This window comes from Equus asinus, chromosome 2, assembly GCF_041296235.1.
Source record: "Equus asinus isolate D_3611 breed Donkey chromosome 2, EquAss-T2T_v2, whole genome shotgun sequence".
Taxonomy (NCBI): Eukaryota; Metazoa; Chordata; class Mammalia; order Perissodactyla; family Equidae; genus Equus; species Equus asinus.
Window position 1 is genome coordinate 114,482,728 of NC_091791.1, and position 25,101 is coordinate 114,507,828.

General features: G+C 47.7%; 1 protein-coding gene across 17 annotated transcripts in view; it reads right to left on the reverse strand.

Annotated features, from left to right (window-relative positions):
- APBA2 (amyloid beta precursor protein binding family A member 2) overlaps positions 1 to 25,101 on the reverse strand; it is a 233,040-nt gene that overhangs the window by 35,048 nt on the left and 172,891 nt on the right. For 16 of the 17 annotated variants that reach the window (XM_070496710.1, XM_070496728.1, XM_014845465.3 and 13 more), the window contains 2 exons: positions 7,418 to 7,498; positions 6,314 to 6,350 (listed from right to left, as the gene is read on the reverse strand). In XM_070496710.1, coding sequence (XP_070352811.1) covers positions 6,314 to 6,350; positions 7,418 to 7,498 — 118 coding nt within the window. Of the gene's footprint in view, positions 1 to 6,313; positions 6,351 to 7,417; positions 7,499 to 11,644; positions 11,765 to 25,101 lie in introns of those variants that run through there. The other variant, XM_070496748.1, reaches the window with a different exon arrangement.

Genomic DNA, 25,101 nt, shown 5'->3' on the forward strand with positions numbered 1-25,101 from the left:
GGAATATAGCACCTTAGAAGAGTTCATATGTGGCAAACTGCCTATGTATGGCGGGGGGGGGGGGGGGGGTGGGCCAGCAATTGGAACAAGTCAACGCTGCAGAGAAAGTACCAGCCAGATGTGAGGACTCAGAGGTCACACCAAGGACCATCACAACAGGACATCGGTCAGGGAAGTGCCTGACCACTCTGCCTTTAGAAAGGAACTCTGGCTGCAGAGAGGCAAACAGCAGAGAGGAAGAAGGGAGAGCTGCTGGGAGGCCACCGCAGCTGTCCTGGCAAGAGAACAATGATGATGGTGTGGACCAGGGTGACAACGGGGATGGAGAGACAGCGACAGACTAGATTCATTCTGGAGGTTCGATCAACAGGACTGGAAGGTGCAGTGGAATACAAGGGGAGGACAAGGAGAGCTGGAAAGTGGGCTGCAGGACTGGATGGACAAAGCTGCTGTTCACTGAGGAAAGGACCCTGGGAGAGGACTCGGCATGGGGGTAGGCATTCTAGGCAAGTTCAGCTGCAGTAACCGGGGAGTCTTCCGAAAGAAGCCCAGGAGTCCTTGCGAACTGTGTGTTGTGCCAAGTGAAGCCGCAGACATGGGAGAACTGTCAAGGGTGAGGGGCCAGCTGGAGAGAGGGCCCAGGACCCGGCTCTGCCGAGCTCTGACACACTATGCCCAGGCAGTGGAAAGTCAACCAGCAAAAGGGGTGAAGAAGGGCAGACACAGAGGGCGGAGGGAGGCCAGCAACAGGAAGGCCTCAGAAAGGGAGGCGCACCCAGCTGTGCCCACGCTGGCGGGAGGACAAAGGAGCCCTCATGCTTACTGGGCACAGTGACAAGGAAGCCAGCAGTGACCTTGGAGAGCTATTTTGGAGGAGACCTGGCCAGGAGCCAGCGAGTGGGTTGAGGAGTGTGGGGGAGGTGTGGAGAATGAGGGCACCCTTCCCAAATTCCGATTAAGAAGAAGAGGAAGGGTGAGTGACGGCTGTGGACAGATACAGGACAGGACAGACAAGCTCAGAAGCCAGCGGAGGAAAGAGTGGAAGATATAGGAGAAAAGACCTCAGACTGGGTGAGGTTCCAAAGTGCAGAGGGGAACTTGTCCTCAATTGGCAGGAGGGGCCACGGCCCTGATGGGACGTGAAGAGAAGGAGAGGCCGGGAACAGGCAGAGGAGTGCTGAGGCTACATGCCAGGCAAGCTGCCAAAATCAGTGTAGGAGCTAGCCCTGGGAAGGCAGGTCTAGAATGGGAAGAAGAGGCAGGCAGGGACGTCAGAGTCGTGACCCTGGATCTCAGGTCAGAACTTCTACCCAGAGCCCTGGGGCGTGGTCCCGGGGCCCTGGAATGGTTCTGCCTGCCCCAAATGCCTCCCCTACTGCACCAGCCTGTCCCAGAGCTGGACACCCCAATACTGCCATGAGCTGTGCCTCCTAGGAGCCACTGTTAAAGGTGACCCTGTAAGGCTGATATAAAAGAGATGGCTTTGTCTGAAAAACCAGACCCATGAGACAGTCACCAGGGAGAGGCCGTGCCTGAGTCTGCAGGACAGGCTGGGTGGTCAGTGAAGGAAAGGCTTTGAGAGTTCCACAGTGTGGCACTTTAGACACCCAAGGAGCAAGATAAAGTCACTAGCTGTAGAGAAGAAGAGAGGTGATAACAGGGAGTCAAGGGAGGAAGGTCAAAGCCAAGCTCAAAAGGGTACACAGATCTGCCCAAGATAGGTCCTAGACAGATGCTTGTGCTCGGGAGAATTACTTCCCAGAAAAAGCAGAATGAATACAAAAACTGGCAAAAATAGGAAAAGGCATATGCAGGAGGCCACTCACTGCCGCACTATCTGTAACAGAAAAAACTGGACACCACTCAAACGTTCCTGCACAGGGACATCCATCCACACGGTGGGGTCTGCCCAGCAGCCTCCAGTGTACCTCCATATACTGCCCTGTACAGGTGGAACTTTAGCATAATCTCCAGGATTTAGTATTACGTGAAAAAGTAAGATAGAGAAAAAGGTGTATAACTCATTACCAATTACCTGGAAGAAAGGAGAAAACACGCTTACAGTAAAAATATGTAAAATGCTAAAAATGGTTATCTATAGTGGGAAAAAAGGATGGGGGGAGGGATAATATGGAAAGAAACTAGACATCTTTGCAAATATCCTGTTTTGTATATTTGACTTTTTAACCATGTAAGTATTTTATATAATTATAAAACAAAATTAAATGAAAAACAAATTCCTAAGAATTAAAAGAAAAACGAATCTAAATGTGCATCCAGTTGCGACATAATTACAAAGAGAAGAACTATTCTGAATGATTTTAAACCACACTAATTTGATGGTACATCCCTCGCAGGCTATACGCTAAAGACAAAGGTCAATGCAAATAAATCTTGGACTATATCTATGGTTGTACATCCCTGGCGATGTTGGTCTTGTTATTGAGACTGTTGCATGATTACGGGAATAAAACAAAGTAGAATTATGTTGGTGTCCTTGAGAAGGGGATTTGGGGCATAGGAAAAAGAAGGTACAAATGTAAAAACCCTACAGTCCTGATGAAATATCAGCATGAATCATGGTGCGTTTCATCTTGAAAACATACAGTATATTAGATATCTATAGGTATGCATAACAACAGCTTAAAATGACATTTATTCTCTCAGTTTCTGTGGGTTGGAAATCCAGGTGCAGCTTAGCTGGGTGCCTCTGGCTCAGGTCCCTCTCAAGGCTGTAGTCATGGTGTCAATCGGAGCTGCAGCCTTCTTAAGACTTGAATAGTAGAGGATCCACTTCCATGTTCACCTATGAGGCTGTCAGCCGGAGACGTCAGTCCTCATGCCATGTGAGGGTTTGAAAGGGCCACTCACAACATGGCATGTTGCTTCTCTCAGAGCAAGCAAGAGAGCAAGAAAGAAGTCATAGTCTTTTTATAACCTAACGTTGGAAGTGACATACCATCCCTTCTGACATATTCTATTCACTACAAGTGAGTCAATAAGCCCAACCTACTCTCAAGGGAAGGGAATCACCCAAGATCATAAATACCAGGAGGTGAGGCTCACTGGGGACCATCTCCCTACCACATATATATATTTCCTACCCCTCTGGCCAATTCAGTAGCAACGACCACCCACCATGCCCAGATTCTGGCCTATAACTATGACTTCCCAGGGATCCTTGAAGAAATAGCTTGTTCTAGTTCTGAAGCAAGAAATGTTTAAGATGAGCCTGGAATACCTAGTCACACCAGAAAACAAGGAGGCTATCAAAGACAACTGGGCTCACACTGACAGGATTCAGGAACCAACCTAAAGAAGCTCCCACTGGCCAAGGATGAGACAACCTAAGCATCAATAAGGACGACATCTACAATTCACTGAAATACACCTCGTTTCAACCCGAGAGTTCCAGATGGTACTATATAAAACATCACTGGTTATCTCTAGAAGCTGTTAAGGAAACATTAATTTTATAAAATTTTTAAGTAAAGAGAAGGAATCAAGTATTTAACCTGTTTTTCCTATACAAACTGTACTCAAGGTAACCAAATTCTTAATGACGGAAAGTTTCTCTGCCTAGATTAACTCCAGCTAATCAATGAAGAAGAAATGATGGAATTAGAATACCATCATTCTGTAACTGCTAACCAATTAATGGATCTAGACAAAGATCATTAATGGCTGGTAATATTAGAAAAAGAGAGACAACCAGACAGCATGTGCCTCCTGATGGAAGAAGATAACAATATCTATGAAGGTTTTTTTGCCCCAAACAACCAAACTGAATCTGATCAAGCCTCGAACAAGATCTAAACACACGTTTCACAGGACCCAGAGGACAGAGGAACATGTTAAACAACAACACAAGGATGCAACCTGCAAAATCCAGACCGCGGGGAACTCTCCAGGCAATGACGCAGATTCTTCCCCAACAACATCAACAAAAACATTTTAAGAGAGAAAAGAGAAAGATGGATGGAGAACCTATACAATAAGAGACATGAAAGAAATCGGGAACTATATGAGCCGATCTCAGTGCACAGCCCTTATCTGGAGCCCCATTCAGATAAGCACACTGGAGCTGGAGCCATGCAAACCCTGACTGGGGAATTTCAGGATATAAAGACACGACTGTTAATTTTAGTTGTCATAATAGCATTTGAATTACTTTTAAAAATAGAGTTACTCTCTTTTAGAGATACATAGGTGAAACATTTAAAGAGGATATGTGAGGTCTGAGATTTGCTTTAGAATAATCTGGGAGGGTTGGGGAGTAGATGAAGTTAACACTGGGCATGAGTGGGCAGACACTGAAACTAGCGGTGGGCACACGAAGCTTCCAGACTAGACAGACTAGGAAGAAGGACCTGGCCACCTACTTTCGAAAAAATTGGGCATGAAAACCCTATGAATAACAGCAGAGCATTGTCTGATATAGCACCGGAAGGCAAGAGGATGGCGCAAAAAGACCAGGCAGGGTTCTGCTCTGCTGTACACAGGGGCGCTAGGAGTTGGAATTGACTCAACAGCACAAACAATGACCAGGCATGTACTTTTGCTTAAAGGTGTCTATATTTTCATAACAATCAAGGGGCTTCTCTCCTACAGGAAACTAAATTAAGGCTGTCCACACTGGCGTGAGCTGGTCACAAGCAGCTTTAGCCAGTCTGAATTGGTTTGAGGCCCCCAACTTTGTTTTGATTTGGTTTAGAACAGTCAGAGCTGGTATAGAGAAGTGAGTCCTCCAGAATGCTAGCAGCTAGAGGGACTGCCCAGGGCTCCCAGGCATTGACACTGCCTCCTCATCCTTCTTCACCCCCCTCCCCTGCAGGTAAGAGGCTGATTCAAGAGCCAGGGGAGGTTAATGTCCAAATCATTCTCCTAGACGATTTGAGGGAGTTCTGCCCAAATGATGCTGTGATATGCTGAAAAGTGAGCTTCTTGGATCCACAGGAGCCTGCCTCACTGGAACAGTGTGCTGGGCACACCCCCAGCCTGACATTCTGACCGCCAAGGAAAATGGTCCTGGATGTGCTGCATCTTCCCCTTTTTATGAGATGGTGAGCCCCATAAATCAGGAACTACTCAAACCCTACAGTTGGGGGATATGGTGGGAGTGCTCTCTTCCTGCAAATCATTAGGTTCTGAAAAATCACAACTAGCCATTTGGGTTAGAATCATCATAACCTGTTGTGACCTGATGAAAATCAGTTTGATCCAGTTTCAACCAGCTAAAACTTACCTAAAACCACATGCAAACTGCTGGGAAAATCCCATTTGAGCCTATTTGAATTGGTCAAAATGCAGTCAAATCTATTTGAATTGTATAATATTGGTTTCGACAGTTCAAAAGTGGACTTTACCCAGTTTGAGCAAGAGTGACCCAATATAATGCTGAACCAGTTACAATCGGGTGAGCCAGTGGATTCACTTTTAACCAGTTTGAATTGGGTTAGCCTGGTTCAAACTCATCCCTTGAAGGGGAATTCGGGGGCTTCAGTTCCCCAAGCTGCAGTTGTTCAATTTAAAAAAATCAGGGTAGGAAAGGTTTAAAGTCTCTTATTTCTGAAGATTAATTTACCTTCCTTCCATAAATATCCATAAAAGTTAATTACTACCTTACTGAAAGGATTAATAAACTTCACATGGTGTACTATAACACACTAGCAAGTGCAGGAAACACCCTCCTGGCAAAGAGAGAAAGATCATACTTAAGAGGCCCTTTACTGTGTTGTTAGACGACCTCCTAAAGGACCCCCGACGTTACCTGACGCACGTCAGACAATGGCTCCACCCACAGCCAAGCAGGCATGCTCCCCACACCAAAAAAGTGATACAGAACAGAGCAATCAGTTTTTTTAATTGAATGTTGAAATGCACTATTAACCCCCTCAAAAAAGATGAGAGAGTGAAGGAAAATGAAGAGTCTAAAAAAAGAATAACAGCCTGAATTTGGATACAATTATATCCACCCTAATCAAAAGTTTTAGATCATAATTAGCTGCTTATACAGACACATTTCAATCTATTAATTCAATCATCAGTGTCATGTGTGAGGCTATAACTGAGGGTGTAATTAGATGGGATGGTCTCCTGTTCCCTAATCAACTCCCCCTGCTCCCCAATGTGGGCTTAGGCAGCCCTCAAATAACCACATGCCCAAGCACCTCGCCTTGTCAGAGCACTCTCTTCCCCTGGAAGGTGTGCTTTCTAAACACACTTTACCAGAGGGAATCAGAAGTAAAAGTACCATTTGCTTTGACATAAAAATGCAACTGCCCCTTGAGAGATAAAATTCAAAGCCACTTACCAGCCACAAAACTTGGAAATGATGCCACCTTCTTTGTCTGTTAGGAAATATGAAAAAAACAAAACATGCAACAGTTGTAAGCAGATGGCCCATAAGATCTAGGCTAAGATGAGTACCATAATATGAAAAGCTAAACCCCTCGATTGACTGGTGTTCCCAGGAAGTCAGCTCCATGCAGTAATCCAGTCTCATTCAGGCACCATGATGGTTGGGAGGGGCACATATAATCAATTCCCAAGGGAAAACTTGGGACAAAAAAGCCCATCATCTAAAATCTGGGGACCCTCAGATTAGCATGTCACTGCTAGAGGGAGTGTAGAGACTACATGACCTGATATTTCTCCAATTGGTGGGCATGAGAGTTCCCAGGGCACGTCTTTAAAACCAAGATAAAGGAGATTGGACACCACTCCATTGGTGGCCATGGTTATTTCACCAAAGTTAGAGAATCTCATCCAAACTATGCTATCCAGAAAACAGATATAATTTGCTTATGGCTTCATTTTAACAACCTGCATCACGGCAAGGTTAGTTTATTTGGGATTGTTTTTTAAAATCATGGTGTTGGTTTAGAACAATGGTTCTAAACCAGGATTTTTGTCCCCACGGAGACATCTGGCAACATCTGTAGACACTTTTGGTTGTCACAACTGGGGTGGGGGGGTTGCTGCTGGCATCCAGTGGGTAGAGGCCAGGGATGCTTCCAAACATCAGACAGTGCCAAGGACAGCCTTCTCAATAAAGAGTTAACTGGCCCCAAATATCAATGGTGCCACTGTTGAGAAACCCTGGTTTAGAACATGACTGTCAGATCACAAGATAGAATGAGTTTCTGTCAAATCAGGAAGCACCAATGACCCCCACACACACCAACAGCCACCCCTGAACACACCACAGTGTCGGGCTGAATCAGCAGAGAAGGGCCTTTCCTTCCTCCTCCAGGACCAGGGGACCTCATCTCCTCCTCCTTTGCCTGACCAGACTCCCTCCCACCAGGCACCATGTGGGAAGAGAACGTTGTGGAGATGTGAGCAGACCACAACAGGGTGGGCAGCTCCACCATTAGAGCTCTGGGCCGGAACTCTCATCGCTGGAGAAAATTACCTCCGGAGTGTTGTTATTGTCAACGGGCCCATTGAGATCAGAGCGCTGCTGCTTCCTCGGCTGTTCCAAACCATTGCAAACCTGAAACCCAGAGAGTTAAAGATAAAGATGATGTTTCCATATGTTAGAAAAATAGACCAAGATACAAAACTGGAGATACACTATGATACAATTTCGTAAAATACATGTGCTTGCAGGTTTTTGTGAGTGTATATTTGTAACGTGTGTGCATACAGATATAATTCAATTAAATTGCTCTACAATTAACATATATACTCATACTTCTAAAAAGTTATTTGAACCATATTTTCTAATCTTACTATTTCTTACTTTTTAACTGTGGTAAAACATACGTAACATAAAATTTGCCATCTTAACGTAAGTGTACAGTTAAATGGCATTAAATGCATTCACATTGTCATGCAACCATCACCACCATCCGTCTCCAGAATATTTTTCATCTTGCAAAACTGAAATTTTGTACACATTAAACATTAACTCCCTATTCCCTCCCCCACAAAGCCCCTGGCAACCACCATCCTACTTTCTGTCTTTATTAACTTAACTACTCCAGGTATGTCATATAAGTGGAATCATACAGGATTTTTGTGCGTATACGACTGGCTTATTTCATTGGTTCATGTATGTTGTAGCAGGTGTCAGAGTTTCCTTCCTTTTTAAGGCTGAATAATATTCCACTGCATGCACAGACCACATTCTGTTTTCCACTCATCTGTCCTTGGACACTTGGGTTCCTTCCTCCTTTTGGCTATTTTCAGTCATGCTGCTATGAACATAGGTGTACAAATATCTCTTAGAGACCCTGCTTCCAGTTCTTTGGGTATACATCCAGAAGTAGAATTGCTGGATCACAGGATAATTTTATTTTCAATTTTTTGAGGGGCATTATACTCCGTTCCACAGCAGCTGCACCATTTTACATTCCCACCAACAGTGCCCAAGGATTAAAACCATATTTATAAAATATACAACTTCTCAGTTGAGAATAAATACAAATTAGTTAATCCATTATTAGAAAAAATAACGTGTCCCAAGGATATGTCATAAGCCTTCTCCTAAAGAAGACATCAAAGAAAAATTTCTTTTACTTCACTTAACAAAATTTAAAGTTTAGGTATATTTTCTCTATTTAGTGCTTTATAACATCCAGAAGAGAGAAGCCAGATCCATAGCACTGAAATAATATAACTTATTTATTTAAAAATCAATATAAACATACTATAAATTAATGTTTACTTTATAATATAAATGTCAATTTATTTATTTATAAATGTAACCTGTCATCAGTATTGTCATTGTCATCATCCACATTGGATTGTTACTGCTTGACAACCCTTTCCTGTACAGGATGGCTAGTCCCACTCCTGCTTTACAGCTGAGAGGACTGAGGCTCCAAGCATTAGTGCTAACGGCTGGGTTCCCACAGGCTTAGGTGACATGGCAAAGTGTTGCTGCCAGGCCTCTTTCCTGTCGTTGACTGCTAGTCAATCTCTTGGGGGGATGGGGTAGAGAAAAATTAACAGACATCAGCCCACCCTCCTGGCACTGATGGGAACAGGAGTGCCATGCACCAAGCAGACTAGGGACTCCTGGCTGAGTGTCCCCCCCATGACTACAAACACCACTGGGTTTCAGAGGCAGTGGGGGTGGAAGGGGATGGCTCAGATGGGAGGTGGAAAAGTGGGGCTGGGCTTTAAGGATGGGAAGATTTGTACACAGAGGAAGAAGGGAAGGCATCACCACTCCTGAGAGAAATCAGAGCTTAAGCTATGGGAGGAAATGAGGCCTTCCTGGAGTAGAGGGGTTGTAGCGGAGCAGCTGGGGCCCAGGTGGATCAGATGTCTGGTCGGTCCCTGCTTCCTTTGCTGGAAGCCCAAGGATTCACCCACCCTGAGCCCTGTGAGCCCAGAGACCACACAGGGGGACCCTGATCTCACGCTGCTGTCCTAGTATGTCTCAAGGTGGGGCTCTGGAGCTCCGGCTTGTCTAGGATGGCTGGCTTGCTCCTCTGCCCCCCACAGCCCTCCTTCCCAGGAGCTGAACCCATCCTTCCCCAGATGAGAGGGCTCCGATCCACCTAGGGGCTCCACTCCAGTGGACCCCAAGCTGACCAAGCACAGCTGACAGTGCTCCTTCCTGTAGGGCTGACTGGCCTGGGGACCACTGCATGGGCCCCACTCCTGCATGAGTCCCACTCCTACATGGGGACCACTCCTTCAAGGGGACCACTCCTGCATGGGTCCCAGTCCTGCATGAGTCCCACTCCTTCATGGGGAGCACTCCTGCCTGGGTCCCACTCCTTCAAGGGGACCACTCCTGCATGGGGATGACTCCTGCATGGGTCCTACTCCTGCATGAGTCCCACTCCTTCATGGGGCCCACTTCTACATGGGTCCCACCCCTGCATGAGTCCCACTCCTGCATGGGGACCACTCCCCCATGGGTCCCACTCCTGCATGAGTCCCACTCCTGCATGGGGACCACTCCCCCATGGGTCCCACTCCTGCATGAGTCCCACTCCTGCATGGGGACCACTCCCGCATGGGTCCTACTCCTGCATGGAGACCACTCCCGCAAGAGTCTCGCTCCTGCATGGGAACCACTCCTGCATGGGGACCACTCCTTCATGGGGACCACTCCTTCATGGGTCCTACTGGAGCCAGCTTTGCTCCTGAACTCCTAGCTAACCTTTCCCTCTGCCCCACCGGCTCTGCACTTCCCCCTATGGCCAAGGTACCTCATGCAAAATTTCCAGAAGCTTGCAACAGGGGCTCTCACCTCAAATGCTGTTTCCATTGCCTTACGTAAAACTCTAATTTGGGACATCCTCCCAGACAACCCTCCCAAACAACAGAGAGCTTGGCTATGTCAAGATCCACTCAGAGCACATGAGGATTCTACCCTCTTGTTTGAAAGCTCTCTAACCTGGTAACCTTCTCTAGGCTGAGTTCCCTGACTTCATTTCCTGAAGGCCTGCACTGCCTTATTGGGAGCTGAATGGGCACTAGTAATTTCCAAAAATCCCGAAGCAAACCAACCAACTGACAAAGGGAAAACGGTCAACCATACCTGCTATAGACTAAGTGTGTGTGTGTCCCTCCCAAAATTCATATGTTGAGACTTACCCCCTAAGGCGATGGTAATAGGAGATGTCGCCTTTGGGAGGTGATTAGGATTAGATGAGGTTGTAAGGGTGGAGCCCTCATGAATGGGATTGCCCCCCTTATAAAAGAGACCTCAGAGAGCTCCCTCACTCCTGCCACGCAGGGACACAGAGAAAAGATGGCTGTCAATGAACCAGGAACCAGGAACTGGATCTACCAGTGCCTTGATCTTGGGTTTCCAGCCTCCAGAACTGTAAGAAATAAATTTCTGTTGATAAATTTCTGTTGTTTATAAATCTGTGGTATTTTTCTTAATAGCAGCCCGAACGGATTAAGATAAAACCTCTTTTATGAATGTTACAGCTTGGGGAGGAATTTAATTTTTCTGGCAGAGAAAGGGCCATAGATGTTGAGCAACAGACTCTCGTCAGGGCGCCAGATACACCACAGGAAAGGCAGCGCCAGGCCTGCTGCTCGCCTTATGCTGGGTGCCTGTGGCAAACTGAAGTGTCCCCTCCGGGGGATGCAGCCCATGGGGTTAGGGCTTGGCCAGCCACTGTGCAGTTTCAGGACAGGGCCTGTGACTTGGGTAGGCTGAATGTCAGCGCCCCCACGCCAGTCCACTGGGCACCCCAGGGTGGGGCCACAGTATGTGGTGACCATGGGCAACACAAGGTCTCAGGTCCACTTAGAATGGCAACTTCTCCCCAAAGCGTCTACAGGCTAGACATCTGCATTTTCTCTAACTCCCTCCCGATCACTTGTCACCATGACAACTACATCTCACAATAAACAGCCAGGGTTGTTTTCAGAGGCAGGAGGTGGGATTGTGCAGCTTCTCCTTGGGAGAGTCCATCTGCTGCTCTAATTTCCATCTCGGCGGGTGGTGTGGTGACTTGGCAGCTCGGGACTCAGCATCTGAAGTAACATGGTTAGAGGCCCACGTGGCTCTGGGGCTCCTGCATCTTACATGAGGATGCTATTTAAATCCTTCAGTGCCCTCCCCAAGGTACAGGAGGCAGGCACACCTCAAAATAAGATGCCAGCCAAGGTTACTTCAGTCCTTCACAGCCAACACGGACAGCAGAACCATGTTCCTCACCAGGGAGCTGTAGTGGGGCCTTCTCGGTGCCATCAGCCGGAACCCGTGTCAGCCATCCACTCAGAGAAGGTGGTAAGTGAAACACGTGAAGTTAAATATGCTAATGTGGTGGGGAAACACCGCCCCGCTCTCCCCCGGCCTGCAGGAGCTCTGAGGACAAAACAGGAACATGTGGCACAGACTGGTCACAACTCGCCAGGACCAGGGACAGCTGTTCAGGGCAGAGATGACTTCCCTGTAATAAAGATACACTAATTTGAATCAACTGCTCTAACAAATATCTTGGCTCCAGTTGGTGAAACCAAAGCTAGGATTTTTTAAAATGTCAATTCTGATTTTGTCTGCTAGATTATACTGAAAATACAGCAATAAAACCCACATTGCTTTGGATGAAATAACAGCAAACAACGGCACACCCACACACAATCATGTCATCTGTAATAAAAGCTGAACGTTTCCAAGCATTCTCCTGAATGACAAGTGTGTTAGTGACACAAGCAGGAGCTCAAGTTAGAGACAAAGAATCAGCTGAAAGCCTGGCAAGCCACGATCTTCTCACTGGACCATCCCATCGCCCCTCACACGTGACTCCAAGTCAGAGAAGTCCCGGGGCCGAGGAAAGACTCACTGAGGTGACAGCCTTCCCTGGGAATCATTTCATGTTCCCTGTTTTCAAAGGCACCTGCCATCCCTACTCATCAGCTCCTCCAACAAAGAGGCCTTCCTCTGTCCAACTCAGGGGGCGAGACCTGGGATGTCCACACAGCGGGGTGCTCCACACGGGGCCAGGCCGAGATCCGAAAGCAGCAGTGAGACCGAAGGTCACACTCAGCACCCTGAGTGTCTTCTTCCACAAACCACTGAGTTGGTCCCCTGACATCGAGGCAGCTCAGAAAAACGACAACATTGTTCTTTTCCTTCCGTTCCTTGTACGATTCCCGTGATACTTATCTGGAGGAGCTTGGATAAAGTAGTTATTCTAACAGTTATCCCCATGGGGGGTGACTGGATCTTATCAAAACTGATCTGTAGTCTAAAAGAATCATGACACGATCCCCTGGGAAAACCAGCCCATCAGTCTGTCTTTTCAAATCTCCAGGCACACCTGTGAATGGGAGCGGGCAGGAGAGTCCCTCTCCGCACTCTTCCAGCCCCACCTCCAGAAATTTCATGGAACACACCCACACTAAAAAATGATTCATGATCTATCTGAAATTCAAGTTTAACTGGGCATCTTGTATCGTTACTTGCTGAGTCAGGCAGCCCTATGGGGGGCTGACATGCTGCCCCCTCCACTAAAGCCCCAGGTGGCACGCTCAGGGCCTGGCTCTGTCCTCTGCATCTGGTCTGCCGAAATTTCCTCCACCACTGACCTCTGGGACGTCTACTTTATCATCCACTCTCCTCAGAGCCCTATAAAGGGCAGGCAGTGCCTGGGGGTGGGGGCGGGGCTTGGCCCAGCATTTCAGAGCAGAACCAAATTTTCCTAAACTGGCCTTTGCGTTTCAACCCTTTGTGAAGCACCGTCCAAAGGCTGTGTCGACACAGCCAGTCCCGAGTGAGCACCTGTTGTGCCTCCTGCATTGCACCGGACAGGAAGATGCAGGCAGCAAAGGTCTTGACCAGGGACAGCTTCCTGTCCAGTTCGGAGGCAGAGCTCAGCGGTCCTGCTGGCCTCAGACCCTCCATGGGGCGAGCTAGGCTGTGAGCAAATACACATGTGAGCAAGGGCGGTCCCTGAGCAATCAGGCCTGAGGGGCTGAAGAGGTGAGACCAAAGGCCAAACCATCAAGGTCTTGGGGCTGGTAAATCTTTTTCATTTAAGTGTAACCAGAACTCTTGTGCATCGCTGGTGGGAATGTAAAACGTTCAACTGCCTTGGAAAACAGTTTGCAGTTTCTCAAAAACATTTAATGCCCAGGTGATCCACAATTCCACTTCTAGGTACAGACCCAAAAGAGCTGAAAACAGGTGTCTACACAAAAACTTGTACACAAATGTTCATAGCAGCTTATTCACAATAGTCAAGTGGTAGAAGCAACCCAAATGTCTGTCAACAGATAAATGGATAAACAACATGCGGTATATTCATTCAATGGAATATTATTCAGCCATAAAAAGGGAATGAAGTTCTGATACCTGCTGTAACATGGGTGAACTCTGAAAACATTAGGCTAAGTGAAGGAAGCCAGACACAAAACGTCACATGTTGTATGATTCCATTTAGATGAAATGTACAGAAATAAGTAAATCTATAAAGAGAGAAAGCAGATTTGCCATTGCCAGGGGCTGGTGGGGAGGGGAAAAGGGGAGTGACTACTTAATAAGTATGGGGTCTCCTTTTGTGGCAATGAAAATGTTCTGGAAAGAAACAGTGGTGGTTGCACAACATTGTACTAAGCGCCACCAAATTGTACCCTTTAAAATGGTCAAAGTGGTAAATTTTATGTTATGTGTATATCACTAAAATTTTAAAATAATGGGAACAAAATAAGCAGAGCCCTCATGTTACCCCCACCAATGAAATCCACTTCAGCTCAGCACTGGACCCCTGCACAAAGGTCAGCCACCAGCCTGTGCAGCACTAATCCGCCCTGGATGGACACAAAGACCAAGGGGAGACGGCAGCGGCATCTCCTGTGGCAGAGAGTCTTCTGTCCTGGTCACCTTCCTCACACCCTGGGATGCCACACTTGGATTCATTTGTGGAAAAGGAGGGAAATCTACCACTTAAAGCAAAGCATGCTCCAGAACTGGGGAGTGCTCCATGTGGTTTTGTTCAATCTCAAAGAAGAAAAATCTACACTACCCCTTTGTAAAACCGAGGCTGGAGGCCAGCCCAGCTGCTTCTCCCACAGGTTCTACTAGCTTGCTGCAAACACCTGCACATTTTCCCACCCTGCTAATTTAGCAGTGAGGAGCCCTGTGCGAGCAGAGTTTAATGACAGCGACCCTCCACAGAAGAGCAGTGTCTGAGCTTTATCGCAGCTCAGGCCCACGTCCTCTCTGGAGACCCTGACCGCTGCTCACTCTGCCTGATGCCCTGCCCACACATTCTGAGAAAACTAGCTTGACCTCTGAAAAGTAAATGAAACAAGGGTGCATGAGTCAAGAGGAAACCAACAACTGATACTAAGTCAATATGAAAATTCCATTTCCAGGGGTATTTCTATATTTAACTTCCACGCATCTATACAGGCCACTGTTCCCAGCACGGCACTGCTATGGCCAGCTCTCAGTTCTCCCAGTGAGAATGAGTTATCTGACTAGTCAATATTATCTGTTCTAAATAATAGACAACTGAGTTTAGACTTGATGGAACTGTCTAAGGCTGCAAGTACTAACACAGAGTCCTACGATTCATAATCTGAAAAACAAGTTAACCAGCTAATATATAAAGAAGATACCAAGGATCCAGTTAGCTTTCTTAAATCTACCTATTCAACTTTTATGAATATACAGAATAGAATATTTTGTTTTCCTAAAACTGAGGATAAGGAGAGCAGAATCAGCTCTTATTTCAATGGTATATTTACAATACATTTTTATTTAAATACCAACAAGGTATGACCTCAACCATTTACTATAAACCAGCAGGATGATCTATGTAAAGAGCTCAACAGTTTTAACAAGATGGTGTCCACCCTCTCCTCTCTTTTGCCCCTTCCACTCCTGCCGAGGTGGGATCATGTCTGCTTTGGGAGAGACCTAGAAGGAGAAAAGGGAAGACACTTTCTTCCCACTCAGGACATGGCTGTCCTACTAACGGCTTGTTTTAGTCCTGAATATCCTCCTGGAATCACCCAAAGATGTGCATACCCGCTGCCTTGTGACCACACACCAGTGTCCACAGCCCCAGATTGGGGGGGGGGGGCGGTCAGCGCTCATGCGTACTGTGGCTATGCCAAACTAGTTTTGACTAGCCCAGACTGTTTTGTTTGACATTGGTTACAAGCGTTCAGGCTGGCTCAACTTGGTTTTAGGTGGTTCATATTGGCTCAGGCCAGTTAATGGACAAGAGCATTTTTTTATTGTGGTAAATACACATAACATAAAATTTGTCCTTTTAACCATTTCTAAGTGGACAGTTAAATGGCATTAAGTGCATTCAGTGTTGGACAACCATCACCATCATCTATCCATAGAACTTTTCATCTTCCCCAATAGAAACTCTGCCCCTATTAAACACTAACTCCGCATTCCCCCTCCCTCTCAGCCCAGGCACCCACCATCCTACTTTCTGTCTCTATGAATTTGACTGCTCTGAGTCCCTCATAGAAGGGGAATCATATAGGATTTGTCCTTTTGTGTCTGGCTTATTTCACTTAGCATAATGTCCTCAAGGTTCAGCCATGTTGCAGCATGTGTCAAAATTTCCTTCCTTTTGAAGGCCAAGTAATATTTCATCGCATGTAAAAGCCTTTTCTTTTGTACTTTATCACTATTAACTGTGGTACAGCAGAGAAACCAATCCTCTCAAAAATACCAAAATATTACCAGGTCATGATCCCTAAATATGGGCCAAACTGCCCATATTTTAGGTGACTTGGAATCCTCTGGGTTAATTCATTCTGTTTCACTCTTCTTGGGGCTTGAGATTAATATTAATGAGGTATTAGGCAAGAAAAACCTTGGGCAGCAATTTCTCTCCATGACATCTCCCGTAAGTTGCAAGTTCCATGCAGCAAGAGGAGCCCTGATCTACCAAGGCTGAATCCTTCCTTTCTTGAAGATTAACATTCGTATTTCTAAAAGTAGCTAGCATGCTATCTTTTATATACTTGGGGCCCAATGAATGAACGAATGAATGAATGAATGAAGCAGGGAATAGATCACAGCAAGCCAGAGCTTCTATTTTCAATGACTAGAAAAGAAAGAAGGAGAAGGAGGAGTGGCCAAAAGAGCCTAGAAGCACCCAACAGATCTGGCTCCGGTGTGGGGTGGCCTGGGGCTGAACACGCCTGAGGAAGACACTCGGGTGGGCCAGTCTACATCAGTGTGTGCGATGGTCAACAGGAAGCAGACCCAGAGGCCCTGGGAGTGAAGGTCAGGAACAGAGGTCTCCCAGCTGGCATCAGGGGTTGCTTTGAGAGGAAGCAGGAAACCTAAAGGTTTGGTGGGAAATGTTGGGGTAGGGATAGGGCTGCACCAGAAATCAGAGAGGGCAAACAGGTCCCAGAGACAGAACCAGAGGTCTCTTGCAAGTGTTTGGGCCAATGAAAAGGGCTAACCCAGAAGAGTGAATGGGCAACCTCCCAAACAGCAACCTCCCTCCAACCTGACACTGTGCCCCAGCGGCTCTCCTGAGCAGCATCCCCACATCCACAGTCTAGCTCCAGATCACCAACCTGCACGGCCTGACTGCACCCAGACCAGGACAGGGTGACCAACCGTGGGCCAGATCCAGCAGTGCATCAGCACCAGGACAGCATATGGGCATCTCAGTAAATGTCTCTTAAATGGACAGGGACCAGACGCCTGGACCTTATACTAGCTATTGAAACCGGAGGAGCAGGCAATGAGACTCTGTAAGCCCAGTTGCAGACATCCTTCAGCTCCAACAGTTTGGGCCTTGGCTTGGTCTCAGGTAGAGAGAGACCAGCTTCTCTTCTGTAAAGGTTGACAGGAATCAGCTAACAGACCTGGGCTTGGCAGGTTCTGGAGTCCACCATCCACCCTGGGGACACCATTCTGTCCCACAGCTCCTTTCTTAACGTTTCTGAGTTGTGCTTGGTTTTCCTGAGCTGTCCACAGTATTATCTGTTGCAGGATTGGGAATTGTTCTTGGTTAGCCTCCTACTACCACAGTCTCGTGTCTTTTTCACTAGCTGATTAGCACTGGCCGTGATCTGAACGCTTTAGGGTGAAAACCCCGTGACTGCCATCACCACACTGTCACATCTCGGGAGAGTGCACCACGTGTGACATTATGCATCTCTGAGTCTCATGTTCAGCAATGTGGCCCTTTTTCCTGAACAGAAGATGTTTCTAAAAATTCTTCCATGGAGCCGTGCACTTCCTAGGGAATGTCATGTGACTAACCAATTTTGTCAGCTGGATGTGTCTCAAGTCCCTGGAACACGTGAGGGACTGTGGGAGGTGCTGCAGGGTCCTAAGGACGGGAAATGCATGTGGCCCAACTCCCTGCCTCAGTCCTGCACCCACCTCTCTCTCACTGAAATCTGCCCAAGACACATCACTGGCAAATCAGTGCAACTCAGTTCACACTCCACACATGGTGGGCGTCCTCTCCCTGCTGGCCCCTCCTCACATCCCTCCCTGCCTGTCCTTACAGACGCTGCCCAGTGACCCCCTTCCTTCCCCACATGTGAACTTCTGCCCTTCCAATCCACCAGATCTGCTCAGGGGCCTCCCAGCAAGATCACCCTAACTGCTCTGCTGCATTTGGCCTTCCCGATGTCCCTGCCCCTCAGCTCTCTCCTGGCTCCCCCACCCCAGTGATGGCCCTGCTCTGTCCTCTCATCACCATTCTCCCCAGGGCCTCTGCCATCCACCTGTCCTCTTTCAGGGCTCTGGGCCTCATCACAATCCCAGCCCTGCTCCATGCTGAGGACACCCACGAACCTCTGGGACGCTGCGTTCCCAGGCCCCCCTCAAAGTCCCTGAGCTTCTCCACCTATCACCCACACCGCAGCCCGTTCCCAGGAAGCCTGCAGGACTCGGAGGCTGGGCAGGTGACTCTCCTGAGTGCCCACGCCACCTGGATGGGGGAGTCGCTGTGTGTCTGTCTCCCTCTAGAATGAGGTTCGCAATGCAGGCCTATGTCATTTTCATCTTTGCGCCCCCAGTACCTGGCACGTCACAGGTGTCGATTTGCATGGGCCCTGCAGGAGAGAATACAGACACCAGCCAGCCCAGCCCAGGAAATCAGGAGTAGCCTGGCAAAGGAGAGTCGGCTTTGAAGGAGAGTGAGAGTTAGGTGTGGAAACTCCAGGTGCAGGAGTTTCGGTCAGCGTTCAGAATTAGTGAGAGATCAGGGGTCTGGAGCCCAGCTCATCTGCCCAGAAGCAGCATTCTCAATTAATTTCCCATTAGAAATTGGGTGTGAGACAAGCAAGACTGCCCTTGGAGATGTGTGGGTGGCACCCTGTCCCCCAAAATCAGGGACTACAAAGCAGAAAGAGGCTGAGGATGACCTCAAGAGAGTATGTGAGAACCACCCCCATAGAAATCCCTGCAGGGAAGAGCACACACCCGAGGGAGGCACGCAGAGAGGGGAGAGCTTGAGGACACCTGAGGAGCTGTCCCCACCCCACCTGTCACCTCTGCCTCATCAGGCCTTGCTCAGGTTGCATATACCCCACACCCACCTCCAGTGTGTCCCTGGCCCGTCCTGGTCCTCTTCTCATCCTGCCTCATAGTGTTGGCTTTGTCTCCCTTGATGTCACTTCAGAGGCCAGGGATGCCATATTGCTCCAGTGGTGTCCCCAGCCCTGCCCAGCACAGCCCTGGACCCAAATGTGTGCAGCTCCCCTCAATCCTGAAAGAGATCCCCATGGACTTAAAATCATCATCATCAGGGCATGTCCTTGCCTCTTACCATCCATCACAGGCAGTGATCCACATCAGCTCTGCTCCCCACAGCCCCAGAAGATGGGTAGTTGTTGATACAGGTAACATGTCTGGAATGTTCCAGAGCCAGGAGCTGGCACAGCAGGCTAGGGTCCAGGCTTCCTGGCTCTGGCATCTGTGCTCTTAACCACTGCACTGGCTCTCTCTTCAAGGGCTGAGGGTGGGGAAGGAACTTTCTATGCTACTATCAGTAGAAGGACTTTACATGATTTTCCTGGACAATAAAAACAGTGTTTCGGGGGCCGACTCCGTGGCTGAGTGGTTAAGTTCGCACGCTCCACTGCAGCGGCCCAGGGTTCGGATCCTGGCGCGAACATGGCACCGCTCGTCAGACTACGTTGAGGCGGCGTCCCACATCCCACAACTAGAAGGACCTGCAACTAAAATATACAACTGTGTACAGGTGGGGTTTGGAGAGATAAAGCAGGAAAAAAAAAAAAAAAGATTGGCATCAATTGTTAGCTCAGGTGCCAATCCTTAAAAAAAAAAAAAGATTGGCAACAGTTGTTAGCCCAGGTGCCAATCTTAAAAAAAAAAAAAAAACAGTGTTTCAGAAACCCTGGCTTTAACTAGATTTTGAAGGCACTGAAGCAATCCCAGACTCCTGCTCAAGAAACTGCTCTGCGACAATAACAGCCATCCCTGGTCATATGTTGTCAAGAGGCTTCACGAAGAGCAAGTAGGGCTGTTGCGCTGACTCGGCAAACGGGCCCACAGAAATATCAAGTTTGGAAGCTCAGGCAGATCAAGAAAGGGGCTGACAATGCCAAGGCCATACCAGCCTGGATTTCGCTTTTTTCAGGGCAGTTCTGGGAATTAGTAACAGCCGGTGCAGTGCCCTCATCATAGCACTGGGAGGGGAGGAGGCTGGGGAAGGGCACAGGAGCCCCCTTGGGCACCCTCCTGTGCAGCAGCCTCCCCCTGTGCAACAGGAAGGTGGGGTCTGATGCCATAGGTGGGCGGGCTGGGGGGGGGGGGCGGTGGCGAAGCTGCAGCATTGGGGGCAGGGCTGTGGGGAGAAAGAGCCCAGCTGCACTCCATGGAGGCCCAGGGGTGGATGAGGACCTTCCCCTGACCGGGCCATGCCCCTGTGCCCCCACAAACCCTGCCCTCACTGCCTGCCTGCAGGCTCCTTCTCCAGCTCCATCCCACCTGTGGGCCAGGTCCCTGACAGACCTCTCCCTTCTGTGCACAGTGCAAGCACCAGTACCCTTGTGCCCCTGCTGCCCATGGTATGCTGATGGAGGGCGCCTGGGCACCAACAACCCCAGGACACTCCTCTCTCAGGGCCTCTCAGAGCTTGGTATCCTCCATGTAGAGCCGGTGCTCATACTTGCCTCTGCCGGTGCACAGGGCACGTGGGAGAGGCACCAGGCCAGAGCGAGTGCTCACAGGCACCACTGCCCTGCCCCACCTAGCATCCTCTCTCCCTATTTGGCACCAGCATTCCTACCACAATCTCTCGAAAGGTCCTTCACAAAGCAAGGCTAAGAGAATGCCAAGTCACAGCAAAAGCATCTCTAGAAGAGCAAAGGTAAACACTCCAACATGCAATGTGCCCCTGGGGCCCTGCATGCCGCCTCACTTTAATTGTTGTATTAAGTTGGCTAAGATGCATTGATGTTTCTTTCTATCATCAGAGGGCTCTTTCTAGAAAGCACTGTCTGGGCCAATGATAAACAGAAGTCATGAAAATCCCAAGTAATCAAAACATACATTTGTTTTGCCATCCCAGTGTGTGGAGCAATTTGCACATCAGTCATGTAAATCAGACGTCTTCAACCTGCCAATCACTGGAGTCCTGCCCTGCGCCCACCCACAGGGCGCAAAGAGAGGGACCAGGAATGCCTGCAGCCCTAGCAATCTCCAAGGCCCAAAGGAATAAGTCTCTTAAAGGACAATTTCAGGCAGAGAACAGATATTTTTAGAGTACCTTATCTCACAATAGACGTCAAAAGGTAACACATGAAAAGGTGGAAAGGCTCCACAAGAATCCGTCCAACCCTTGCCAAACCCAGATGTACAACAGACCAGCCAGAGACCACAAGAACCTGCCATCCCTGCCACAGACCTACGGAACCACGACCTCTGATGCCAGACAAACACGCTCTTACAGTGCCCCCCACCACCGGGAGCCTGCAGGACCAGCCCCATGGAAAGCACTGACCAGCACACCCCTCTTCAAGGGAGGTGCACTAATGACTTGCCAGGTCCCCAAAGCTCATCCCTGGAGCTGTGGGACCAGCCCAGCTGGGGTCCGCCCTCCACAGTCACTGCCTCGCTGCCAAATGGCAGAGGACCACAAAGGTAGGTGCAGAAATGCCAGTTCAATCTGGATATTCAATACGAACCTGGCTGGATGCAACTTACATTTTCTTCAATCACTGCATGTAAAAATTCACTACTTCATGTCAACAAAGCTCAATAGAATTAAGAAAAATACCCCATGAATAATCTCTACTTGACTTATTTGATGTGTGGGCTGAGCCCTCGTGAAGTAAGGACATCAGCATGACATTACAGTGGACGCCTCGTGTCCCCTGGTCACCTCACTGGTGCCATGACACAAACAATGTGAACAACAGAGCATGTCAAGCCCTTGAAATACCAAGTAAATAGACGACAGAGTAAAAGAGACCGTTGCTGTCCAGTAGGAAAAGTGTCCAATTCACCCCTGTTAACGCATCCACCAGCAGGCAGATTCCACTGGCCACAGAACTCAGCATTCTCTCTTCCAGGGGCCCTCTGAGGGCTACACGGGATGTCAGTGAGAGGCATGAGTTTCAGCGTAACACAGACTGTTTACTTCCTTAAGCTGTACCCAGGGGTGTGGCACTTATCCCAGGGAAGTCTCAACTGCCTCGTCTGTAAATGGGAAGAACCCAAGTCTCTACCTCTTCAAACTGCCCTAGGATTCACAGAGAGCATGCGCACAGCACAGTGCTGGCAGTCACCACCAACACCACCATCATCTCCACCTTCACCCAGGGACTTTCCTCAACTGGCAAAAGAAGAAACATTGAATCCTCAGAAGTCAAGCGTCCCAATGGTGACAAAGGTGACAACTTTCCCATTGTCATCATTTGGAGTTGATACTGAATCATCCTGGGATTGAGCCATAAAGGGAGAGGTCTTGGGAAGTCCTATGTTGGCTCTCAGCCTCCCAGGATGTGCAACTTTGGTCGGTATTTTCCTGATAGGCCTTGCATGGAGACAAAAGGGCTTGAGGATCGAGAATGTTTGGGAAACACTGGCCGAGTAGGGCTGGAAGCGTCTGCTGCAGGGAGTCTGAGACTTCGTGCAGCCCGTGGGCAAGCACATACGAATCTCTGAGCAGGGGAAAGCCTGGCAGCAAAGTTTCTCAAACTTGTCTGCCAACCAAACACAGTCAGTTCTCACTGGCTGCAGCAGTTACAGTCTGTAAAGTTACCATGAACACCCAGTGCGTGAATACCGGACCACCGCTCCCAGGGGAAACACAGAGCCAGGACCCTTGACTCCCGTGAGCCTCTGGCCACCACATTTTCATCAACCAATCAATACATAACCTAGTATTATGTGTGTTTCTATTTAAACACACTTTATTTAATATGTACTGCTTACAAATAATTAATTATATACAGTATTTCTTTATAATAAAAGCCTAGCTGAGAAGAGTTTAACATTTTCCTGACCATGGATAACAAGACCATAAATTCTGTTGGCTTTCAGTGTCGTAACAATGCCATCCACTACACTTTTTTTATTGATGGTCACCTCACAAATCCACAAATTTAGCCACTTTTCCATCACTTCATCACACACTACAGATGTTCCTTTCCAGAGAAGCCTCATATACAGATCGGCAAATTTCCTCTTCCTTTTTCTGGATGAATCGTATTGTTGACTCATTAACACTGAACTCATGGCCAACAGACTATAACTCAGGACTGAACGAGGCTTATCTCACACAACGTGTTTTCTCCCTAAGGCCCATCGCAGCCTTCTTGTACTTGGAAACACTAGGCAGTACTCCAGCACTGCGCCTGGGGGTCACTTTATCCCCAGTAAAAAACACAAAAATGCAAAAAACATGGCGCTAAATAGACCATGAAGAGGACACTTGTCCACAATATGAGAGCTGAAATATGAAGGCAGAGTGTCTCCTTGTGCAAATTCAGCTGGGAACGTGCACACTGGGGGACTCAAATTTTTCACCTCTGCACATGTCCTCAAATGACCGCAAAGCGCCACGAACAGTGCTTTAGGGTTATAAATAAACGTGAGTGAGCAGGCAAATTGGCAAATACAGAATTCATGAATAATGAGGATCAACTATTTACAAAACACCCCTAAGAGGACACTTTGGGAAATCCTGACAGGTAGTCTGCCTCTTAGACTTGAAAACTCTGGATGATGGAACTCTCCAATGTCACATGGCAAAATATTTTTGCCTATATTTTCCAAATTTTCCTCAAATAAACATGCATTCTTTTGAAATAACTTTTTTTTTTTTTTTTTACTAAAAATCACTCACACACAGATCTCCTCTGTTCCCCATGACCACATCCCTCAATTTGAGTCCATCTCCTTTGGATTCTCTCACATCCTGTCCTTCCCCCGACGTGGACCTCTTGCTCTCATCAGAGCAGCACAGGTGGCAGGTCTACCTGCAAGCTGGAGCCTTTGCAAAATACATGGCATCCTACAGCACTGGAGCATTCCAAAGGGCACATATTCCATTTCCCATCACACACAGTTACTTATTTTCCTACTGGCCAGACTAAAGCAATGCCCTCTGTGATAGTTACCCACCCCAGTTTGGGAAGAAAGAAGCATTCAATTAAATCTCTCTGTACCTAAAGGAGGTGGAAAGGTGACAGATTAGTCATCAATGTCTTAAAAATGCTAGAGACAATGGAAATGATATAAGTGAAATTCAAAAGAAAACATTGCAGCAAAAAGTAACATCTCTAGTATACAAAGTGCTCCTAGGAAATGGAAAAGCATCAAGACTCCAAAAGATAAAAGACACGAATCAAACATTAACAGAAGAAGAGAAACAATTAGACAAGATAATCATTGAGAGACGGTCAACATTTATGGACAGCCTGGGGATTTATCCTCGGGTACTAAACCAAAAGAAGGGAAACATGACCTGTACAAAGATGTCTGGGCCAGTCTATGTATAAGAGAAAATGTCATCCACAACCTACGCGCTCAATGGCAGGGTCTGTACAAATAACAAATAAATTATAAGGCACATCGCCTGAATGGAACATTCAAACGGTCAGTAAAAATAACCATGAAAATTATATGGCAACACAGAGAAACGTTTATAATATGTCAGATTTTAAAAGCTGGATGGCAAAATCACACCTGGACTACAATGATAGCTACATACCTTGTTTATGCTCAGTGCTAGAGTCTGAAAACGAACACAGAGAAACAGGCAGAGCTCACCTGTGAGGGTGGTGGGGACCAAGAAGAATATTTTTTCCGTATTCCCATTTCTAATTCTATTGTAATATTGTGATTCACGCAATGACTAAACAAAATGCTATATCGTACTCTCAAAAGTACTCAGGACATAACTTTCCGAGCTTTAAAATTAGAAGAGAGGAGAGGGCTGTGATGCAATTTTTCCTCCAACAGAAGTCTTCCAGAGCATGGCTTCTCAAAGATGAACATGGCATCTTACTGACATGCAAACTTGATTCTGCAGTTCTGGGGTGGGCTCCCTGGTGGTGCCAATGCTGCTAGGCCATGGACCAGCAACTCTCTCAAAAAGCGAGAGTTGAAAGCATCTATGTGGCCAATATCAGCCATCTCTCCTGCAGACTGTTTGCTTTTGACAACAGCCTTAACTCTAGACTGTGCTACAC